Here is a 21469-nt window from a genome sequence, read left to right on the forward strand (position 1 = left end):
TTGCCATAACAGTGAAAAACATTTAGATACACCACTAGCTCAAACAGATTTTTGTTTGGTTTCTAGTTTTTAACGTGTTAATATTAAACTCAGTCCTGTTTGACTTACCAGGATATGAGACAGAGTCCCAGCCTGCTTTTAATTGTCGATGTTCTGAAAAAAAAAAAGAATAGCATGTAATCTATAAAGATTTAAAAAGAATCTTCTATAGGTCTAGGCCAGTGATGGTGAACCTTGGCACCTCAGATGTTTTGGAACTACATTTCCCATGATGCTCATCCACTCTGCAGTGTAGTGGAGCGTCATGGGAAATGTAGTTCCAAAATATCTGAGGTGCCAAGTTTCGCCATCACTGGTCTAGGTGATGGGGCCCAGAGAGAAATCAGAAAAGAAATACAGCAGATGTTGTTTATATGTTTATATGCTATTTGTTAGGGCTAGGAAAAAAATATTTGTTTCTGTCTACATATTGATTGCTTTTGATGCTTTAAACTACTTACCTTTTACAACCACATTAGCGAAGGAGGTTGCCTGGCCAAAATCATTAGTAGCTACAACACTGTAGTCAGCAGAATCTTCCATGGAACATCTATTTAGAAAGAGAAGGGACAACAGGGTCTTATCAGTATTGACTGTCATACACACTGAAAAATCTTCTCTTATTCACTGACACATGTATTTATGTATTCTCAACATAATAGCCCCATAATTGCATGTTTGTGTATACTGACTGAGTGGAAACATGGCTTGTCTGCACATTAATCAAAAAAGCACTCACACAAAGTTTTAGGGTCTTGGCAATCTTCTTATACCCTAGGGCATCTTTATGTAGAGCAACAATTATTTTTTTTCAGATCCTCAGAGAGTTCTTTGCCATGAGGTGCCATCTTGAACTTCCAGTGACCAGTATGAGTAAGAGGGATAACACCAAATTTAACACACCTGCTCCCCATTCACAGCCCTCGCAACACTAACAAATCACATGACACCGGGGAGGGAAAATGGCTAATTGGGCCCAATTTTCACTTAGGGGTGTACTCACTTTTGTTGCCAGCAGTTTAGACATTAATGGCTGTGTTGGGTTATTTTGAGGGGTCAGCAAGTTTATACTGTTATACAAGTTGTACACTCACTACTTTACATTGTAGTCAAATGTCTTTTCTTCAGTTTTGTCACATATAATAAAATATTTACAAAAATGTGAGTGGTGTACTCACTTTTGTGAGATAGTGTATATATATCGTATATAAGTATACTTTTTTAAAATATGTTGTGCAACATCCTTGATCAATGCTTATGTCCAGATATAGGTAATAACCAGCACAATTTTGGTACAATTATCACTGAGAAGAAAATTATTCAGGTAAAGGTTTTAACTGACAGCCTTGATTTTTATAATAGCAAAGAAGTTCGCTAATCTTTCATCTCATACCATAAAATACCTCACTAGGTTATGCTTTCCCTATGTCTGGTTATACTAAGTTATTTGCATTATATGGACCTGTGTCCAACTCTCTATCTGTAAAGTATGTATTAGATAAGATAATATCTTTTTGTTCATAATAAATTATGTTTCATATGATTTTCATAACAGTTTTTGTTACAGCTAAATCTATCCACCAGATGGCAGTATATGCTTTCTATATACCATTTAGCAAGGTGCATGGGTGTAAAAGAGAATAAGGATAAATTGAAATCTTGTCTACTCTGCATGCCTATTTTACTGTGCATGCCTATTTTACTGTTAATTAGGAATAAACAAGTCGCTGTAACCTAAACATTTACTTTGTAGTCCAGGTGATCTTACCTGCGGATCTCTAGGGTTAACATGCCATATTCATTAAGTATCCTGTATTTTCCAGGAGGTGATGTTCTCAGTTCAATAAGCTGCCCATTTTTAAACCTAAAAAAGATATATAGTAAATGGTTACTTGAATTGGTCACTATAACTTTTTCTTAGACCCCTCTCACATTGGGGCACTTTGCAGGTGCTACAGTGCTAAAAATAGCACCTGCAAAGTTCCCTGAAAGAGCTGCAGCTGTTTCTCCAGTGTGAGAGCCCCGAGGGCTTTCACACTGGAGTGGTGCGCTGGCAGGACCCTAAAAAAAGTCCTGCTAGCAGCATCTTTGGATCGGTGAAGGAGCGGTGTATGAACTCAATGGGGCAGCTCGGCTATACCGCCGGCAAAGCGCTGCGCTTTGTGGTGGTTTTAACCCTTTCTCGGCCGCTAAAAATAGTACCTGCAAAGTCCCCTGAAAGAGCTGCAGCTGTTTCTCCAGTGTGAAAGCCCCGAGAGCTTTCACACTGGAGTGGTGCGCTGGCACCTGCTGCGGAGCGCACAGGAATGCTGTGTGTCCCCATTTTCCGGTACGAACCAGGGCTGAATATTTACCTGAATTTGGCTCTGAAACTGAGCCAAAGATGCACAGCGTTTCTGTGCAGTGCAATCCCTAGCTGTCCTGGAGATATGTGAACCGGCTCCATAGAGAGCCGGTCACATTCTCCTGCTATGTGAATTGGATGCAAAGAAACCCACATCCAATTTGCACAGGTGTGAAGCCAGCCTAAAGGAAAACTGTACAAGAAAATTGTATAATGTTTGGCCAGCCAAACTCTTTACGATTCTAAAGATCTTAAAAACGTATTTTTAATTACTATTTTCCTATATGAATTTCGAAGATAGGCACTGTGATAGACCTAGCTGGGACCGAGGCAAGAACTGGGGGATTTTCACCTACCAAAAGTGGATGGGACTTCAATCCCCACTTGTATACCCCAGGGATGCTGGGTGATCGGCCCAGATCCCCAACAGCATTATGGAGTAAGCCCAGTCACCCTGTCTTCTCTCCAGCATCTGAAAGGACTCCAGGGAGAAGGGCCAGTCCAGGCCTCTCTCCCCGGCAGCGGGCGTGTTCTCCGAGAGAGGCAGAAGTTGGCTGGGTAAGTAATGCTCTGTTTGGGACACTTTATCTGGGGTACTGTGTGGATACCAGCATTAGAAGACTGGAACCCCTGACTAACTTCGGAGTCAACCCGTCTGGGGTCTCCTCCTGTGTTAGTCTCCTGCCGAAAGGGGAGAAATGTGACAGACCTAGCTGGGACCGAGGCTCTTGGAGGGGACTGAATGCGAGCCTCTTGTCTTGTGATTATGGGCCCTCGCATTTGGGGGAATGGTGCTCTTTGTGAGCTGTATGCCTGGGGACCCCTGAGGTGGTGTTACTTGGATTCAGATCCATGTCCCCCCCAAGACACACAGACTCTGGATATGTAAATGTCATGTTAGCAATAGACTGAATCACACTATTGGGACACAAACTCTTAGATGCTAATATCATCACCTCCAGCCACCTGTGTCTTGTATAATGTAAATGAGTCTAGTCTGGCTTGACACAGATTCTAAAGAGTATTTCACCTATTGTTGTTTTGTTGTTTGTGCTAATTAACCTGCAATTGAATTGTTAGTGAGCTTGGAGCCGAAAAGTCTTATCCCCCAGTCAACTAGTCTGAGTGTTGATTTAGATAATTAGCTCATGCTAATTAGGTTAGGTTTTAGTCTTCTACTGTATTATAAATACTTGGCATTTTGGTTCTAATAAAGGAGTCCATGTTTAGCAGCTAAGTAAGTCTCGTCTTGTTTTGTGCTTGTGAGCGGTTGGAATATCTGATATCAATATTCAGACTTAGGAAGCGGTATACTGATGAAAGCACTCAATTGGAGTGTGGGATCGGTTCCGTCACAGGCACACTAGTGAGATAGGTAAACATTTGATCATTACATATTGAATTTGCACGACGAGTGCTGTTTTCTTATGCTATGGACAGATAACTAACTTTTTGCAATATTTGATATACACTTATAAAAGGGATCCAGCTACCCAGAGCAAGTCTGGGTCTCTGATTTGAGGGTTAGGTAAAATACAATTACATTTTCCTGTCAAGTTAATCTCATATTTTGTTAAATATATGAAGTTGAGACCTCTGCTTTTAATATGATTTTGGAAACAGGTTTGAGTTAGGTCCAATTGTCAACTTGCAATAATGAGAGCTTGCGAATTTATCTTTTTGTGGAGAATTGCAACACTTTAACCACCTTTTCTTATAAATGAATTGAGAAATATGCCTATTTTCTCATGATCATTAAACAGCCTACTCTTAATCAAACCAAGAACTTGTCTAAAGTGTTAACAGAAATGTTAGCACAGGGTCATGCTGTACCAGCACAAGTTGAATGACCTGTACATTAATGGAATAGTGATCTGTACTGAGGAAGAAACCATATCCTGCATGCTAAGCCCCCAGCTGTATCCTGTGTTCCAAGACCCTGGCAGTAGTAAGTCTTCATGCAGCCAAACATTGTAAGGAATTCAATAAGGAGGTTATCACCTAATAAAAAGCATCTTCTATGGCTGTTTGGCTGTTCACACATGAATATCCAGACTACGATGATCATTATATTGACAAGTTAATGGAGTGCTTTTGAGAAACTGTGCACAATATCATCTAAGGCTCCATGCACACTGGAGCTCATAAAGTGCAGTTTATTGGAGTTTGGGCGTTTTTTTTAAAAGCCCATAAACTCCACTCTATGTTAGCCTATGTGTCCATGCACACATGGAAGTTTTTTAGCTTTAATGGGCAGTGGAGTTTATGGGCTTTTGTGTTCAAAGTGCCATTTTTCACCGCCAAAAAACGTCAAACGCCGATAAACGCTCCTAAACGCTCACTAAAAAACGCGTTAATTAATGTTCGCCATTCTATTTTTTTTTAATGCATTGTGGGAGTTTGGAATGCACTGTGGGATTTTTGGAGTGTCCTCTGTGTATTTTTTTTAAAAACGCCCATAAACGCTAACGCTCATAAACGCTAGTACAAAACGCTGTTAAAAGCAGGTTTTTTCAACCAGCGTTTTCTGCCAGCAATCTGGCATCCAGAAAAAGCTTTTTTGAGCTTCAGACCCCATTCACACCTGAGCGTTTTGTAGCCCTACGCCTGAAGCTACAAAAGCTGGAGGGGAAAAAATCCATTATTCTCAATGAAGATGGTTCACATCTCCACTCCAAGTCGCCTGAAGCCCTACGCCTGAAGCTCAAACAAGTTCCAGACCCTTTTTTGTCGTGCAAATCGGGCTGATTTGGGCGTTTTCATTCCCATAGAAACGAATGGAAACGCTCGATTTGAGCGTTTAGCGCGACAACGAGCGTTTCTATGGGCGTTTTGACGCTGTATCTGCAATGCTTAACATTGGTGACCTTTTGCCCTGCACAAATTCGCGACAAAACGCGGCAAAAAACGCTGCAATCGCGGTAAAAAACGCCGCAAAAACGCTTGAAAAAGCTACGCTCAGGTGTGAATGCAGCCTTAGTGTGCATGGAGCCTTAGGGAACTTACAGCTAGGTTCAAAATGGAAATCACATACTGTGGTACCCACTGTATTGGCAATAGTGATTGATAAACACAAGGTTACATGTGTGTTTTTGTGCTTCTCTTTTACATATTTCTTGGCATATGTCCATGAGAATCAAAAAAGCAGCTTGTACCAAACATAATTTTTTTCGCTTCCAGTATTTGGTACTTTTTGGTACTATGAGTTTTTCAATTATGCTTAGGTATATATTTTGTTTACTGCAGCCTGAAAGTTTAAATATGTATGTAACACTCACCCTTTTTGTGTATTGTGGAATGACCGCTTAATAGTGGTGACAGGCTAATATATAAATCCCATATTCTGGTTCTTGGTGTATAGTGGGGAGACTTTTATTGCTGAACACAATTCTAGGAGAAAGGGTGTAGGGGGTGCAGGATTCCCAGAAATAGCACAAAAATAGGACAGTTATGCCGACAATGGTAGGCTCTGTAAGAACAGCCTCCTGGTAATGGCTTGCCCTTTGATAGCAGCCAGACAGACATATGGCCCTGTAAGAGCAGTTAGTCTCACTTGAGTGGTTGTGAATAAATCTGGCTTTTGACCCTCTGATAGAAGTCAAAGATACCTTGATCTGTGGGCAATTAATCTTTCTTTCATTGTCCAGCAGTAGCTTCCACCCAGATCCTTTGTGAAATTTTTTTTAGCAAGAAGATTTTATACAGATATTTCTTAAAGACAGCTCCATCCAGATATATATACCCCAGTAGAGAATCCAATGTGTTGAACCTAGATCACAGACATCCTCTCCAGGCAAATGCCCAGGAGAGTCATAACACTCTGCTAAGGTGCCTCAGATATCTATTATCCCCTAAACCATACCTCTGAAAAAAGACTTTAGGGACCTCAGAGATTGGTTGGGTCAGATAAATATTTATAACTCTGTAATTGTCCTTCCCACACTGATGACTGGGACTTCCTCAACAGTAAGGCTGACCATACACGATTTGAATCTCAGCCGGTTCAGCAGGAACCATCCAAGATTCAAACTGTTAATGGGTAGGCTAAATGTACAATGGATCAACTTAGGCACAACCAGCCTGCTGGATTCTTGGCTTCCTCCATTCCCCTGCTGGGAGAAGACAATAGCCTGGCAGGAGGAATTCCCGCATAAACACTGTCTGTATTGATGGGGGTATCGAGTGATTTTTTTTTCCTGTAATCCATGGTATGCCCGGCCTAACAGGCAGAAGCAATCAATCAACTGAGATTAGGAGAACTAGCAGAACCCATAAAAATATAAACAGAGCTCAGGTTGGTTACCGCCTAGCTGGAATAGGCCTTCAGTTAAGCTAGGGACACTCCAGCTTAGTACAGAAGCTTGTGGTATTGTGGGCTTTATCTTCTTGTAACAACCCTCAGATTACTAAGAGTAAGAGTTACTGCATACTAAAAATCTCAGTGAATGCTGTATATGTGCATTTGAGAACTTTATTTTTGTATTAGAACCACACAAACACACACACACACACACATAACAGTGCACCCCTGCCTGATGGCTAATAGCTTTCATGAATGCCAGTGGTGATGTCAATAATCCTTAGTTAAAGCAATTGTAACCCTAAAAAAATTTATAAATAAAAATGATCTTGTTACTTTATAGCATGAATAACAGCACAAGTGCTTGTGCTGTGTAATTTGTCCCTTTCTATCATCTAAAATACCTGGTTTATCCTGCCTGATGATGCCCTCCCCTCTGAAAACTGACCACGTTTATCATGGCTGCTGATCCATTATACCGTGGTCAGTTTACGTGCCTCCGTCATCCTGCTGTCTCTCCTCTGTCCTCTTCTTCCGCTCCCTCCCTGCCTGTCAGCTAGCCTCTGACGATCTGCTTCCTGCCCCTCCCCTTCTGCTAAAATAACTGTGTTTTTTTACTAGAATCCCCAGTGTTAGATTATGTTATGTGGCTCAGTGTATGTTCTTTAAAAAAACATGTAGCTTTGTACCTTATTTCAGAGCACCCATCGGTGGTCACGTTTCCCCCTGCCGCTTTCCTCCTCTCCTCCCCTCCTCCTGGCTGACATCAGTAGGGGATTCTCAGCCCCTCCCACTGTAGTTCTCCGATTGGGGGGGAGAAGAGCGGCGTGTAGTCATGTGAGCGCTGAGCTGCACCCTGAAATAGGGTATAAAGTGGCATTTTTTTTATAAAGAACATACACTGGGGCACATAACTTAATCTATCACAGGGGATTCTAGTAAGAAAACAAAGTGGCTTTACAACCACTTTAACCTCTTAGATCTGCACCTGCCGACCCTTTAGGGGTTAGGAAAGCTGGGAGGTGGGGTGGGGCTTATAGTGGTCACATGATCAGAAAGCTCCTGATCTCAATCAGCAAATGGGTGCTTTCAGTTAGCTGCCAATAACTGTGCCGGAAGCGCAGAGGGTGTGCACGCTCGGCACAGTGCCATCGCCATTATTGCATGCAAATATGCAGCCACTCAGCACCAAGGCCCGGCTGTTGAGAGGCCACATATTTGTCTGCGCTTGGCACCTAGGGGTTAAAAAGGACAAGCAAAAAGAATTATGGCACTGTAGTATACATTTTTAATTAATAAATGCACTGTGCCTATGATCAGTGATATTTGTTTAACCACTTACCGACCAGCCAATGCAGTTCTGCGGCAGGTTGGCTGACGCGAATTGCAGCCATTGTACGTTGGGTGCATACATGGTGGTCTGTGCCCATTCGCTAGCGGGGGAGCCAACCAGCAGGTCCAGTGGACTCAATGTTCACAGGCCGCCCACAATCAGAGAGAGGCAGGACTGGGATCTGCCAGTGTACACAAACAGATCCCAGTTCTGTCAAAGGAGTAGAGTGAGATCGTCTGTTTCTAGTGATTAGGAACAGCAATCTCTCGCCTCCGCCATTCAGCCTAGCCCCCATACAGTTAGTAACACCTCCCAGGGAACAAATTTAACCCCTTGATCACCACTAGTGTTAACCCTTCCCTGCCAGTGTAATTTATACAGTAATCAGTGCATTTTTATAGTACTAAACGCTGTATAAATGTCACTGGTCCCCAAAAAAGTGTCAAACATGTCTGATCTATTCGCCGCAATGTCGCAGTCCTGCTAAAAATCACTGATCAACGCCTCAAAAACGTGTCAAACACGTCCGGTCTGTTCGCCGCAATGTTGCATGTCCTGCTAAAAATCACTGATCACCGCCATTACTAATGAAAATAATAATAATAATAATAAAAATACCATAAATCAGAATGCATATTGGCCTAAACTAGGGAAGAAATTCGTTTTTTGTCATTTTTTTGGCATATGTATTATAGCAAAAATTAAAAAAAATTTTTTCAACATTGTCGCTTTTTTTTGTTTATAGCGCAAAAACAATAAATTGCAGGGGTGATCAAATACTACCAAAAGAAAGCTCTATTTGTTTGGGTACAACATCGCACAACCATGCAATTGTCAGTTAAAGCGACGCAGTGCCGTATCGCAAAAATGGCCTGGTCAGGAAATGGGTAAATCCTTCCGAACTGAAGTGGTTAAGATACTGAGAAAGCCTAATTTATGTCATCCTGTGGTAAACACTGCAAGTCATCAGACTGTAGAAAACTTGCAAATTAGGGATGCACTGTTCCTGTGACTTAGGTATAAGAATGATATATGAGCGTGATAACTAGCCAGAGTTGCATCCAATCCAGAGTTGCCAACCATCTGTATTTTCACAGACAGTTTGTAAAAAACAGGCTGATTTATCCCATTCATTAAAGTCCATGGGTGGGAGAAAATAGAGTGACTGTCAGTTCAGGATGTCTGTGACCCTCTCTACCCAGCACCATTCGCCCCTGCATGAAGAGGATGGAGGCCGGACCTGCCAAACCTTAGCATGACCACTGCTTGCCACAGGACTTATTTTTGTGCCCCATCCCAGGACTCCCCAGGTCTTTCATAATCCTAGTCATGCTCACATTTGTCATGCTGTTTTGAATTTTTTATTGTAAAGCCTGGCAAATTACATGTTATGGGTATTGTTAATGTTTACATATTGTTTATATTCTTTAAATATCAATTCTCTTTTCTAATTTCTAAATGGGAGTTTGCTTCTTATTTCAGGCTGTCAGTAAAAAAAGCGCTTTGTTAGTAAATATTCATGTTTTGTCAGTAAGAAAAGCCACGAGAGGTTGGCAACCCTGATCCAATTTAGGCTGAGATGGTGTGACTGAAAATTTTGCGCTGCACTGGGAGGAAGTTTCCAGCTACAGGTGGGAAACAAGTATATTTGTTTCCCCTAGTTTTACTACTCTGTAACGGCAGTGGTTTTTATTATTGTGTAACTTTGTTGTTCAAAGGAACCTGTGGCTTCAACTCCCTTTAATGCTGCTTTTACCATTGTTTCAGAAGGTTTTTCGTATATGTTTGTGTATGCTGTAGTAAACTATAAGGTACAGTATAAACATGTGTTCATTAATGTGTTTTTTTTATATTATTGTTACTATTAATAAAAACAAAGATTTTTTAAAATGCATTTTTATTGAGACATTGTTCGTTCAATCATATTTTATTATGTTATGTACCAGAAAAAGAGTCAACATTTTTGTAATGAACACAAAGTGGCGAACACCTAACACATTAACTGGGTCTTATAGTGCAAGTTCAGGCAAAATCTGACTCAGGCCGCGTACACACGGGCGGACTGTTCGCCCAACCTTGTCCGCTGAACAGTGTTTGGGCGGACAGTCCGCTCGTGTGTGGGCTTTCAGCGGACAGTTTCAGCGGACAGTTGGACGGACAATGTCTTTCGGAAATTCCGAAAAACTGTCCGCTGAAACTGTGTTTGAGCGAACAGTCCGCCCGTGTGTGGGCTTGTCCGCTGTACTTTCGAAATGAGCGGACTGTTCCCGCTCGGAAAGTCCGCCCATTTCGAGCGCGTGTACAGGTAGGCGGGGCCCGCGAAGGAGACGTCGCGGGCTCCGCCGCCTGGAATGGGCTTAAAGGGGAACCCCAACGCCGAAAAAAATCGGCGTGGGGGTTCCCCCCAAGTCCACACCAGACCCTTGTCCGAGCACGCTACCCGGCCGGCCAGGAAAGGGGGGCGAGCGAGCGCGCCCCCCCTCCTGAGCCGTACCAGGCCGCGTGCCCTCAACATGGGGGGTGCCTTGGGGAAGGGGGGGGCCGCGCGGCCCCCCCACCCCAAAGCACCTTGTCCCCATGTTGATGAGGACAAGGGCCTCTTCCCGACAACCCTGGCCGTTGGTTGTCGGGGTCTGCGGGCGGGGGGCTTATCGGAATCCGGGAGCCCCCTTTAAGAAGGGGGCCCCCGGATACCGGCCCCCCACCCTATGTGAATGAGTATGGGGTACAATGTACCCCTACCCATTCACCTGTGAAATAAAGTACAAATAAAAACACAACACAGGGGGAAAAAATATTTTATTGCACAGCCGGGGGTCTTCCGTCTTCGGGGGTCTTCTCGCCGGACTCCTCCGCTATGTGTGTGTAGCTCTTTTGCCAGCGGAGGAGTCCGGCTTTCTTCCTCCCCGCCGCCGGCCTCTTCTCCCGACTTCGGGGGTCTTGTCCCCCTCTTCGGTTCTTCTGCCGGGCCACCGCGCCTGGTCCGGTGGCCCGGTCTTCTGTCGCCGTCTTCCGTTCTTCTGTCGCCGCCTTCGGTTCTTCTGCCGGGCCACCGCGCCTTCTTGTAGCTCTTTTACAGGCGGTGGCCCGGTCTTCTGTCGCCGTCGCCGCCTTCCGTTCTTCTTCTTGTTCTTCTTGTTCTTCTCCTGGAGATGTTGACTCGACGAGCTCTCCGGCCGGAATGCCGGGGACGCGCTGTGCGGTCACTTATATAGTGACAATGGGGCGGGGTCACATGGTATATGTCACATGGGTTGGTCACATGGGTTGATGTCACATGGGGACTATGACATCGTAAGGGGGCGGGGTCACCATGTGACATCAACCCATGTGACATATACCATGTGACCCCGCCCCATTGTCACTATATAAGTCACAGCGCAGGGCGGCTCTGGCATTCCGGCCGGAGGGAGCGACGTGTCAACATCGCCTGGAGAAGAACAAGAAGAACAAGAAGAAGAACACGAACGGAAGGCGGCGACGGCGACAGAAGACCGGGCCACCGCCTGTAAAAGAGCTACAAGAAGGCGCGGTGGCCCGGCAGAAGAACCGAAGGCGGCGACAGAAGAACGGAAGACGGCGACAGAAGACCGGGCCACCGGACCAGGCGCGGTGGCCCGGCAGAAGAACCGAAGAGGGGGACAAGACCCCCGAAGTCGGGAGAAGAGGCCGGCGGCGGGGAGGAAGAAAGCCGGACTCCTCCGCTGGCAAAAGAGCTACACACACATAGCGGAGGAGTCCGGCGAGAAGACCCCCGAAGACGGAAGACCCCCGGCTGTGCAATAAAATATTTTTTCCCCCTGTGTTGTGTTTTTATTTGTACTTTATTTCACAGGTGAATGGGTAGGGGTACATTGTACCCCATACTCATTCACATAGGGTGGGGGGCCGGTATCCGGGGGCCCCCTTCTTAAAGGGGGCTCCCGGATTCCGATAAGCCCCCCGCCCGCAGACCCCGACAACCAACGGCCAGGGTTGTCGGGAAGAGGCCCTTGTCCTCATCAACATGGGGACAAGGTGCTTTGGGGTGGGGGGGCCGCGCGGCCCCCCCCTTCCCCAAGGCACCCCCCATGTTGAGGGCACGCGGCCTGGTACGGCTCAGGAGGGGGGGCGCGCTCGCTCGCCCCCCTTTCCTGGCCGGCCGGGTAGCGTGCTCGGACAAGGGTCTGGTGTGGACTTGGGGGGAACCCCCACGCCGATTTTTTTCGGCGTTGGGGTTCCCCTTTAAGCCCATTCCAGGCGGCGGAGCCCGCGACGTCTCCTTCGCGGGCCCCGCCTACCTGTACACGCGCTCGAAATGGGCGGATTTGCCTCCTCCTTACGTGGGCGAGTCCGTTCATTTCAAAAGTTGAGCGAACTGTTTGCCCAACCTTGTTCGTCAAACAGTCCGCTCGTGTGTGGGCAAGTCCGCTCATGCAAATTTTGAGCGGACTGTTTGACAAACTGTTTGCCGAACAAGGTTGGGCGAACAGTCCGCGCGTGTGTACGCGGCCTCAGACTAAACCTACTCCCATTCTAATACTTTTCTATCTATCCTGTGAATGAAAAGATCCATAGGCTTACTATTGGATATCTTTTGTTGGCTGCCCCTCCTTTACCCTGAAGCCAGGGTTAGGACCCGATCATGTGACTGGACTAGAGCGGCTTCAGAGTATCTAGGTATAGACTTCTTTTCTTTCACAGGGGAGATAGAATAGTCTTAGAATGGGAGTGGGAGCAGGTTTAGCCTTAGTTCGATTTTGACTGAACTTCCATTTTAAGGTTGGAGGGGCAGGACAGGCTTCCCAATCACAAGACCATTGTTATTGGCCCATCAGTTCCCAATCATAACTCGAGACCAGGAACTGTTGGTGACCGCTTGGCTATTGTGCTGGGTGGACGTTGCGAGTGCACCAGAAAACTTAGTCACCATGAACACATACAGTGTGTGTGGTGTGTGAGCATTACAGTCCATCCTCTTTGCCGCTGCACATATGCATTATATAGTTGGCGCCACTCGCTGTGGTTGCTCTAGAATGACGTAGGAGACCCAATATATAAGGTTCCCACTCAGACCCAACCAGAGCACAACCTGCATTGAGTTTGCATGTTCTCTCTGTGTCTCCGTGGGTTTCCTCGAGGTACCCTGGTTTCCTCCCACACTCCGAAGAAATCCTGGTAGGTTAATTAGATCTTGTCTAAATTGGCCCTAGTATGTGTATGTATGAATGTGAGTTAGGGACCTTAGATTGTTAGCTAAGGGCAGGGACTGATGTGAATGTACAATATATATATGTATGTAAAAAGCTGTAAATTGATGGGGCTATATAAGTACCTGCAATGAATAAATAAATTCAATTAAATGGCCGTCTGAGGTCCCCAGAGGTTGCAGCGTTCAGTTGGACAGCTGGCCTCTGAGGCCCTGACGGAGTTTACAAGGGGACAATTCCCCTAACAGACTACTCCATCTGTAATATTGGCATAGTACAACCACAGGACGGAGGGGAAACCCGCACCTACCCACAAATCTACCATGTTTTCTTTAAAAACCTAAAGCATTGGTGGATTGCCCAAAAAAATTTTAAGGGAGCATCTAGTGTTAGCCATAATATTGGAGTGGGAGGTCAGGCTTATGGGGAGGGGTGGATTGATGGTTGGCAGGGAGGAAATGGGGGAAGCATTCCTACCCCAAGCCCACAATGACCACAGAAACAGACTGAGGATGTTCAATGTCCAACATCCTTTGAATTTTTTTTACTGAGACGGTGTTCATATACAGTATATGGGGTTGCACACTGCCATTTCTTTTATTTTCTAGTTTTCTTATAATACAGGTTATACAGTCCCAGGATTGATATTTTTTCCATAACATTTTTTGGCCTTTACAAGAAAATATTTAATTTTCTTGAATTGTTTACTTAATTATTTAAAAAAAACTATTATAATAAGTTATTTAAACTGGAGTGACTCATTTGCAAATAAATATTTTATGTTTTGAGGCAATAAATCTGAGAGTGCTGTAGGCTGCCAGTATAATGCCCCATACACACGGTTGGATTTTCCGACGGATCATGTTGTCGGAAAATCCGATCGTGTGTGGGCTCCATCTGACTTTTTCCGTCGGAGAATTCTCCGACGCACAAAGGTTGAGAGCAGGATCTAAAATTTTCCGACAACAAAATCCGATCGCATAAATTCCGATCGTGTGTAGTGATGGCCGAACGGTTCGCCCGGCGGTCGTTTCGCGGCGAATTTCCGACTTTCGCCGTCCGCGGGTTCGAACGCCTTTTTCCGTCGTTCGCCCCGGCGGACTTACGTGTTTAATGTATACAAGAACTTTAACCTTTCGTGACACGTTTATCATGTGTTACAGGACAACCAATTGAGACATGACAGCTCATGGACACTTGGACATTCCCCCTAACCTATAAATACACCCGATCCGGTGGCCATTTTACATTCTTTCTTCTGTCACTGTAGGGAAAGGATCCTGTGTGGAGTAGGGACAGAGAAAACGCTAGCTATTTGGTACACAAAAGTTCTTTTCAGGACTGGTATAGGTGTTAGGTCAGCAGCCTGAGTTTCTTTTGTCAGTTTAGATAAAGGGACAGAGCGCTGTATGCTGCTATTTTAGGGACAGCTCAGCCAGATTAGTCTTTCTTCATCATCATCATCATCATCATCATTAGCTGTTACTATCAGGTCCACAAAAGAGCTGTTCCAGCTAATCGTTCCAGCCTACTCTTTTTTGCCAATTTGTATAGGGACAGGCAGGAAGCAGTGTGTCAGGCAGTGAGGATAATTTTAAAGACTTGCTGTTACTATTAGTTCCACAAAGGTTCTTTTCAGGACTGGTATCAGTGGTACGGTAATAGGCTTGTACACGTATAATATTCTTTCTTCCAAATATAGAAAGAATATTATACTTGACTGCTGCCCTTCTGCTGCAGTCTGCTAATCATTCACAACTCACTTGTTCCACAAAGCTCTTTATCAGGACTGGTAACTTGGTCTGTCTAGGGTGCTACGGTACATAGGCTTGGGTGCGGTACAGTCTGCTGTTCTGTAAGGACCGCTATCGGTCCACAATACATAGGGTTGCCGTGCACTACTGCTGACCGCTGCCCTATACTGCAGCAGTCCTTCATTGGTATAGGGACTGACGTACAGTCTGCTAATCACTAACACACAACCTGCTTGGTCCACAAAAGTTCTTATAAGGACTGGTAACTTGGTATAGGGTGCTACGGTACATAGGCTTGAGTGCGGTACAGTCTGCTGTTCTGTAAGGACCGCTATCGGTCCACAATACATAGGGTTGCCGTGCACTACTGCTGACCGCTGCCCTATACTGCAGCAGTCCTTCATTGGTATAGGGACTGACGTACAGTCTGCTAATCACTAACACACAACCTGCTTGGTCCACAAAAGTTCTTATAAGGACTGGTAACTTGGTATAGGGTGCTACGGTACATAGGCTTGAGTGCGGTACAGTCTGCTGTTCTGTAAGGACCGCTATCGGTCCACAATACATAGGGTTGCCGTGCACTACTGCTGACCGCTGCCCTATACTGCAGCAGTCCTTCATTGGTATAGGGACTGACGTACAGTCTGCTAATCACTAACACACAACCTGCTTGTTCCACAAAAGTTCTTATAAGGACTGGTAACTTGGTATAGGGTGCTACGGTACATAGGCTTGAGTGCGGTACAGTCTGCTGTTCTGTAAGGACCGCTATCGGTCCACAATAGATAGGGTTGACGTGCACCACTGCTGACCGCTGCCCTATACTGCAGCAGTCCTTCAGCGGTATAGGGACTGACGTACAGTCTGCTAAACACTAATACACAACCTGCTTGGTCCACAAAAGTTCTTATAAGGACTGGTAACTTGGTATAGGGTGCTACGGTACATAGGCTTGAGTGCGGTACAGTCTGCTGTTCTGTAAGGACCGCTATCGGTCCACAATAGATAGGGTTGACGTGCACCACTGCTGACCGCTGCCCTATACTGCAGCAGTCCTTCAGCGGTATAGGGACTGACGTACAGTCTGCTAAACACTAATACACAACCTGCTTGGTCCACAAAAGTTCTTATAAGGACTGGTAACTTGGTATAGGGTGCTACGGTACATAGGCTTGAGTGCGGTACAGTCTGCTGTTCTGTAAGGACCGCTATCGGTCCACAATAGATAGGGTTGACGTGCACCACTGCTGACCGCTGCCCTATACTGCAGCAGTCCTTCAGCGGTATAGGGACTGACGCACAGTCTGCTAAACACTAACACACAACCTGCTTGGTCCACAAAAGTTTTTATAAGGACTGGTAACTTGGTATAGGGTGCTACGGTACATAGGCCTGAGTGCGTTACAGTCTGCTGTTCTGTAAGGACCGCTATCGGTCCACAATACATAGGGTTGCCGTGCACTACTGCTGACCGCTGCCCTATACTGCAGCAGTCCTTCATTGGTATAGGGACTGACGTACAGTCTGCTAATCACTAACACACAACCTGCTTGGTCCACAAAAGTTCTTATAAGGACTGGTAACTTGGTATAGGGTGCTACGGTACATAGGCCTGAGTGCGTTACAGTCTGCTGTTCTGTAAGGACCGCTATCGGTCCACAATACATAGGGTTGACGTGCACCACTGCTGACCGCTGCCCTATACTGCAGCAGTCCTTCAGCGGTATAGGGACTGACGTACAGTCTGCTAAACACTAATACACAACCTGCTTGGTCCACAAAAGTTCTTATAAGGACTGGTAACTTGGTATAGGGTGCTACGGTACATAGGCTTGAGTGCGGTACAGTCTGCTGTTCTGTAAGGACCGCTATCGGTCCACAATACATAGGGTTGCCGTGCACTACTGCTGACCGCTGCCCTATACTGCAGCAGTCCTTCATTGGTATAGGGACTGACGTACAGTCTGCTAATCACTAACACACAACCTGCTTGTTCCACAAAAGTTCTTATAAGGACTGGTAACTTGGTATAGGGTGCTACGGTACATAGGCTTGAGTGCGGTACAGTCTGCTGTTCTGTAAGGACCGCTATCGGTCCACAATAGATAGGGTTGACGTGCACCACTGCTGACCGCTGCCCTATACTGCAGCAGTCCTTCAGCGGTATAGGGACTGACGTACAGTCTGCTAAACACTAATACACAACCTGCTTGGTCCACAAAAGTTCTTATAAGGACTGGTAACTTGGTATAGGGTGCTACGGTACATAGGCTTGAGTGCGGTACAGTCTGCTGTTCTGTAAGGACCGCTATCGGTCCACAATAGATAGGGTTGACGTGCACCACTGCTGACCGCTGCCCTATACTGCAGCAGTCCTTCAGCGGTATAGGGACTGACGTACAGTCTGCTAAACACTAATACACAACCTGCTTGGTCCACAAAAGTTCTTATAAGGACTGGTAACTTGGTATAGGGTGCTACGGTACATAGGCTTGAGTGCGGTACAGTCTGCTGTTCTGTAAGGACCGCTATAGGTCCACAATAGATAGGGTTGACGTGCACCACTGCTGACCGCTCACCTATACTGCAGCAGTCCTTCAGCGGTATAGGGACTAAGAGTTTTGTCACAGGGTCATTTAAAAAATGACATGCAGAGGAAGAGGCAGGCCCTTCCGCAGGGGTGGTAGGGGTAGGGCAGGAGCAACAGGCTTGAGCCAAAGTGGGAAGTTGCAGAAGGTGCGTTCAATTACTTTAAAGGATGCACCAGACTTGGTTGAGTGGCTCGCTCAGCCTTACTCTTCTGCACCCTCCTCATCCTCTCGATCTGCACCCTCTTCTTCACTCTCTGCTATGTGCACCCCCAAAGACACTACCACCAACAACACGACCACCACCACCACCACCACATACCTTCCGCTTGAGTCACTGGAATTATTTTCCGATCCATATCAAGAGGACATTTCTGATGCGCAGCCACTCTTGGTATTGGATCAGGAAGAGGAGGTAGCAACAAGCGCTACTCAGCAGTCTGACGCCAGTACCCAGATCAGCCCAAGGAGGAGGTTGGTCCCCGGTGTTGCTGCCTACTCTACTTATAGCGGTGGGGAAGGTGACGTTGATGATGACGTGTCTAGTGATGTCACGTGGGTGCCCACAAGAGAGGAAGAGGAGGGGAGTTCAGAGGGAGATATGGACCAGCAGATAGGGAGGAGAAGCAGCAATGACTTACATTGCACAGCAGGGACAAAGCAGACTGCAAATGTATCAGGAGCGAGTCATCGACCATGTACGGTCACATCTGGCGCTCCCAGGACACCGGCACATGGCTCCGCAGTGTGGGCTTTTTTTAACGTGTCCGCTGCTGACAATAGCGTTGCCATCTGCAATCTTTGCAGTCAACGCGTTAGTCGCGGTAAGCCCAATACTCACCTAGGGACGACCGCCTTAAGAAGGCACATGAGCAGCCATCACCGAGCCCAGTGGGAGCAACGGAACACACAAAGCCACACTGCAGGCTCTCACCGTCCAGCCTCGTCTTCTACTTCTCCTTCTCCTCTCTCCTCACAATTGTCCTCCACTCCACCTTCCATCACGCCAAGCTCACATTTTTCTGCAAAAAGGCAGGCTTCCGTGGGCCTAATGTTTGAGCGTAAAAAAATGATGACGCCGGATAACCCTCTTGCCCAACGGTTGGCGGCTGGCTTGTCAGAACTCATAGCCCGCCAACTACTGCCATATAAACTGGTGGACTCGGAGGCCTTTCGCAAATTTGTGGCCATTGGAACACCACAATGGAAGGTCCCAGGAAGGAAGTATTTCTCAGAGAAGGGCATCCCAGAGCTATATGGCCATGTTCAGCGGCAAGTGAATGTATCTCTGGCACACAGTGTCGGTGCCAAGATACATCTGACCACAGACACGTGGTCTAGCAAACACGGGCAGGGAAGGTATATCAGTTTTACTGCCCACTGGGTGAACCTTCTGACGGCCGTCAAGCATGTAACCCGTGGCACCCGTGTAGATTTGGTTTTACCGCCACGGATTGCATGCAGGCCTGACTCTTCTTCTCCTCCTCCTACTCCATCCTCCTCCCTCTCCTCCTCAGCTGCCTCCTCCTTTTCCGCTGCTAGCGTCTCTTCCACTGCACCGCCCAAGCTCCCCAGAACCTATTCCACATGCCAGGTGAGACGTTGCCATGCCGTGCTGCGTCTGTTGTGCCTGGAAGCAAAGAGCCACACTGGCCCGGCACTCCTTTCAGCTTTGCGTTCACAGGCAGATGAGTGGCTAACACCGCTCAATTTGACAGTTGGTAAAGTGGTGTGTGACAACGGTGCCAATCTGCTTAGCGCATTGAAACAGGGCAAAATCACGCACGTGCCGTGCATGGCACACGTCTTAAACTTGGTCGTGCAGCGATTCCTTGTCAAATACCCTGGGGTCCAGGACATCTTGCGGCAGGCAAGGAAAATCTCGGCCCATTTCAGAAGATCTTACACGGCCATGGCTCGCCTTGCTGACATTCAGCGGCGACACCATCTGCCGGTCAGACGTCTTATTTGCGATTGCCCGACGCGATGGAACTCAACCTTCTATATGCTTGATAGGCTGCTCCAGCAGAAACGTGCAGTTAACGTCTACCTGTATGAACTCTGCGAAAGAAACGGTTCTGGGGAGCTGGGTTTTTTTTCACCGCGCCAGTGGCTGCTCATGCGCGACACATGCAGACTTCTGCGGCCATTTGAGGAGATCACCAAACTGGTCAGTCGCAGCCATGGCGCCATCAGTGACATGGTACCTTATGCCTTCTTTCTGGAGCGTGCATTGCGTCGTGTCATTGATCAGGCTGTGGAGGAGCAGGAGCGGGAAGATGAGGAAGTCGCAATGCTGGATGAATTCCCAGGGGGGGCTACTCTATCTGAGACAAGTCAACAACAGGAGTCTGATGAGGAGTCAGAGGAGGATGGTGCCGGGGCGGATGAGCAGGAGCAAGAAGAGCATGCTTTAAACCTTTCTGGGATCCCTGTTGTGCGAGGATGGGGAGAGGAGAATGAAGAGGACGACATTATCCTGGATGATGAGCAGGAGCCAGGCCACCACACCGCTTCCACTTTAGTGCAAATGGGGGCCTTCATGCTCCAGTGTTTTAATAGGGACCCCCGTATAAAAAGCATGAGGGTCAAGGACCAGTACTGGGTGGCAACGTACTTAGACCCCCGGTACAAACACAAAATGGCGGAAATGTTACCGCCGTCGCAGAGGGCTGTCAGAATGCAGCACTTCCAGGCCTTGCTTCGAGAAATGCTGCATTCTGCTTTTGCGTGCGCTGGCAGAGGAGCAATTCCCACTCCCAGAGAAGGATTTGCGGGTACCAATCCAACAGCGCCTGCAAGAAGAGGCCGGTTTGAAGATGTGTTGGTGACTTCGGATATGAGGTCATTCTTTCAGCCGACCCATCGACAGGTGTCATCCGGATCCAGCATCAGGGAACGCCTAGACCGTCAGGTGTCCGACTACATTGGGTTAACGGCCGATGTGGACGCTCTGAGGAGTGATGAACCCCTAGACTACTGGGTGGGCAGGCTTGACCTCTGGCCAGAGCTTGCCCAATTTGCAATCGAACTGTTGGCTTGCCCCTCATCCAGTGTCCTGTCCGAAAGGACGTTCAGCGCAGCAGGGGGGATTGTGACCGATAAGCGTACTCGCCTAGCTCACCACAGTGTTAACTACCTCACATTTCTAAAAATGAATGAGGCATGGATCTCGGAGGAATTCAACACATGTGATCAGTAGACCATGTATATGTCTATAAACAATTTTTGGAATCAAGCACACAGACCTTCTTAATTCATTTGGCTCACTTCCCTGACCCAAAAAAGCACACCGTACTATATGCCCCTACCCTCCTCTTTGAAGAGGTTGAGCGGTGTCATATTTCTACTGGGGCTGCTTATTATGAGGGGTTCCCACCATCCCTGTGCTGTGCTGACTTCCTCCTGGGTGTTCTTATTATGAGGGGCTCCCACCATCCCTGTGCTGTGCTGACTTCCTCCTGGGGGTTCTTATTATGAGGGGATCACACCATCCCTGTGCTGTGCTGACTTCCTCCTGGGGCTGCTTACGGTGCTGCTGTCAGCGCTGTATGTCACGGAGCTGCTGTCAGCGCTGTATGTCACGGAGCTGCTGTCAGCGCTGTATGTCACGGAGCTGCTGTCAGCGCTGTATGTCACGGAGCTGCTGTCAGCGCTGTATGTCACGGAGCTGCTGTCAGCGCTGTATGTCACGGAGCTGCTGTCAGCGCTGTATGTCACGGAGCTGCTGTCAGCGCTGTATGTCACGGAGCTGCTGTCAGCGCTGTATGTCACGGAGCTGCTGTCAGCGCTGTATGTCACGGAGCTGCTGTCAGCGCTGTATGTCACGGAGCTGCTGTCAGCGCTGTATGTCACGGAGCTGCTGTCAGCGCTGTATGTCACGGAGCTGCTGTCAGCGCTGTATGTCACGGTGCTGCTG

At 47.0% G+C, this 21469-nt stretch overlaps 1 protein-coding gene across 1 annotated transcript in view; it reads right to left on the minus strand.

The window, feature by feature from the left end:
- MYOM3 (myomesin 3) overlaps positions 1-21469 on the minus strand; it is a 207045-nt gene that overhangs the window by 125224 nt on the left and 60352 nt on the right. Inside the window, exons 6-8 of the mRNA XM_077481840.1 lie at positions 1808-1903; positions 501-589; positions 109-153 (exon numbers count right to left, since the gene is read on the minus strand). Coding sequence (XP_077337966.1) covers positions 109-153; positions 501-589; positions 1808-1903 — 230 coding nt within the window. The remainder of the gene's footprint in view (positions 1-108; positions 154-500; positions 590-1807; positions 1904-21469) is intronic.

Source organism: Lithobates pipiens, unplaced genomic scaffold, assembly GCF_037356315.1.
Source record: "Lithobates pipiens isolate NorthernLeopardFrog02 unplaced genomic scaffold, aLitPip1_a1.2 Scaffold_16, whole genome shotgun sequence".
Classification (NCBI taxonomy): Eukaryota; Metazoa; Chordata; class Amphibia; order Anura; family Ranidae; genus Lithobates; species Lithobates pipiens.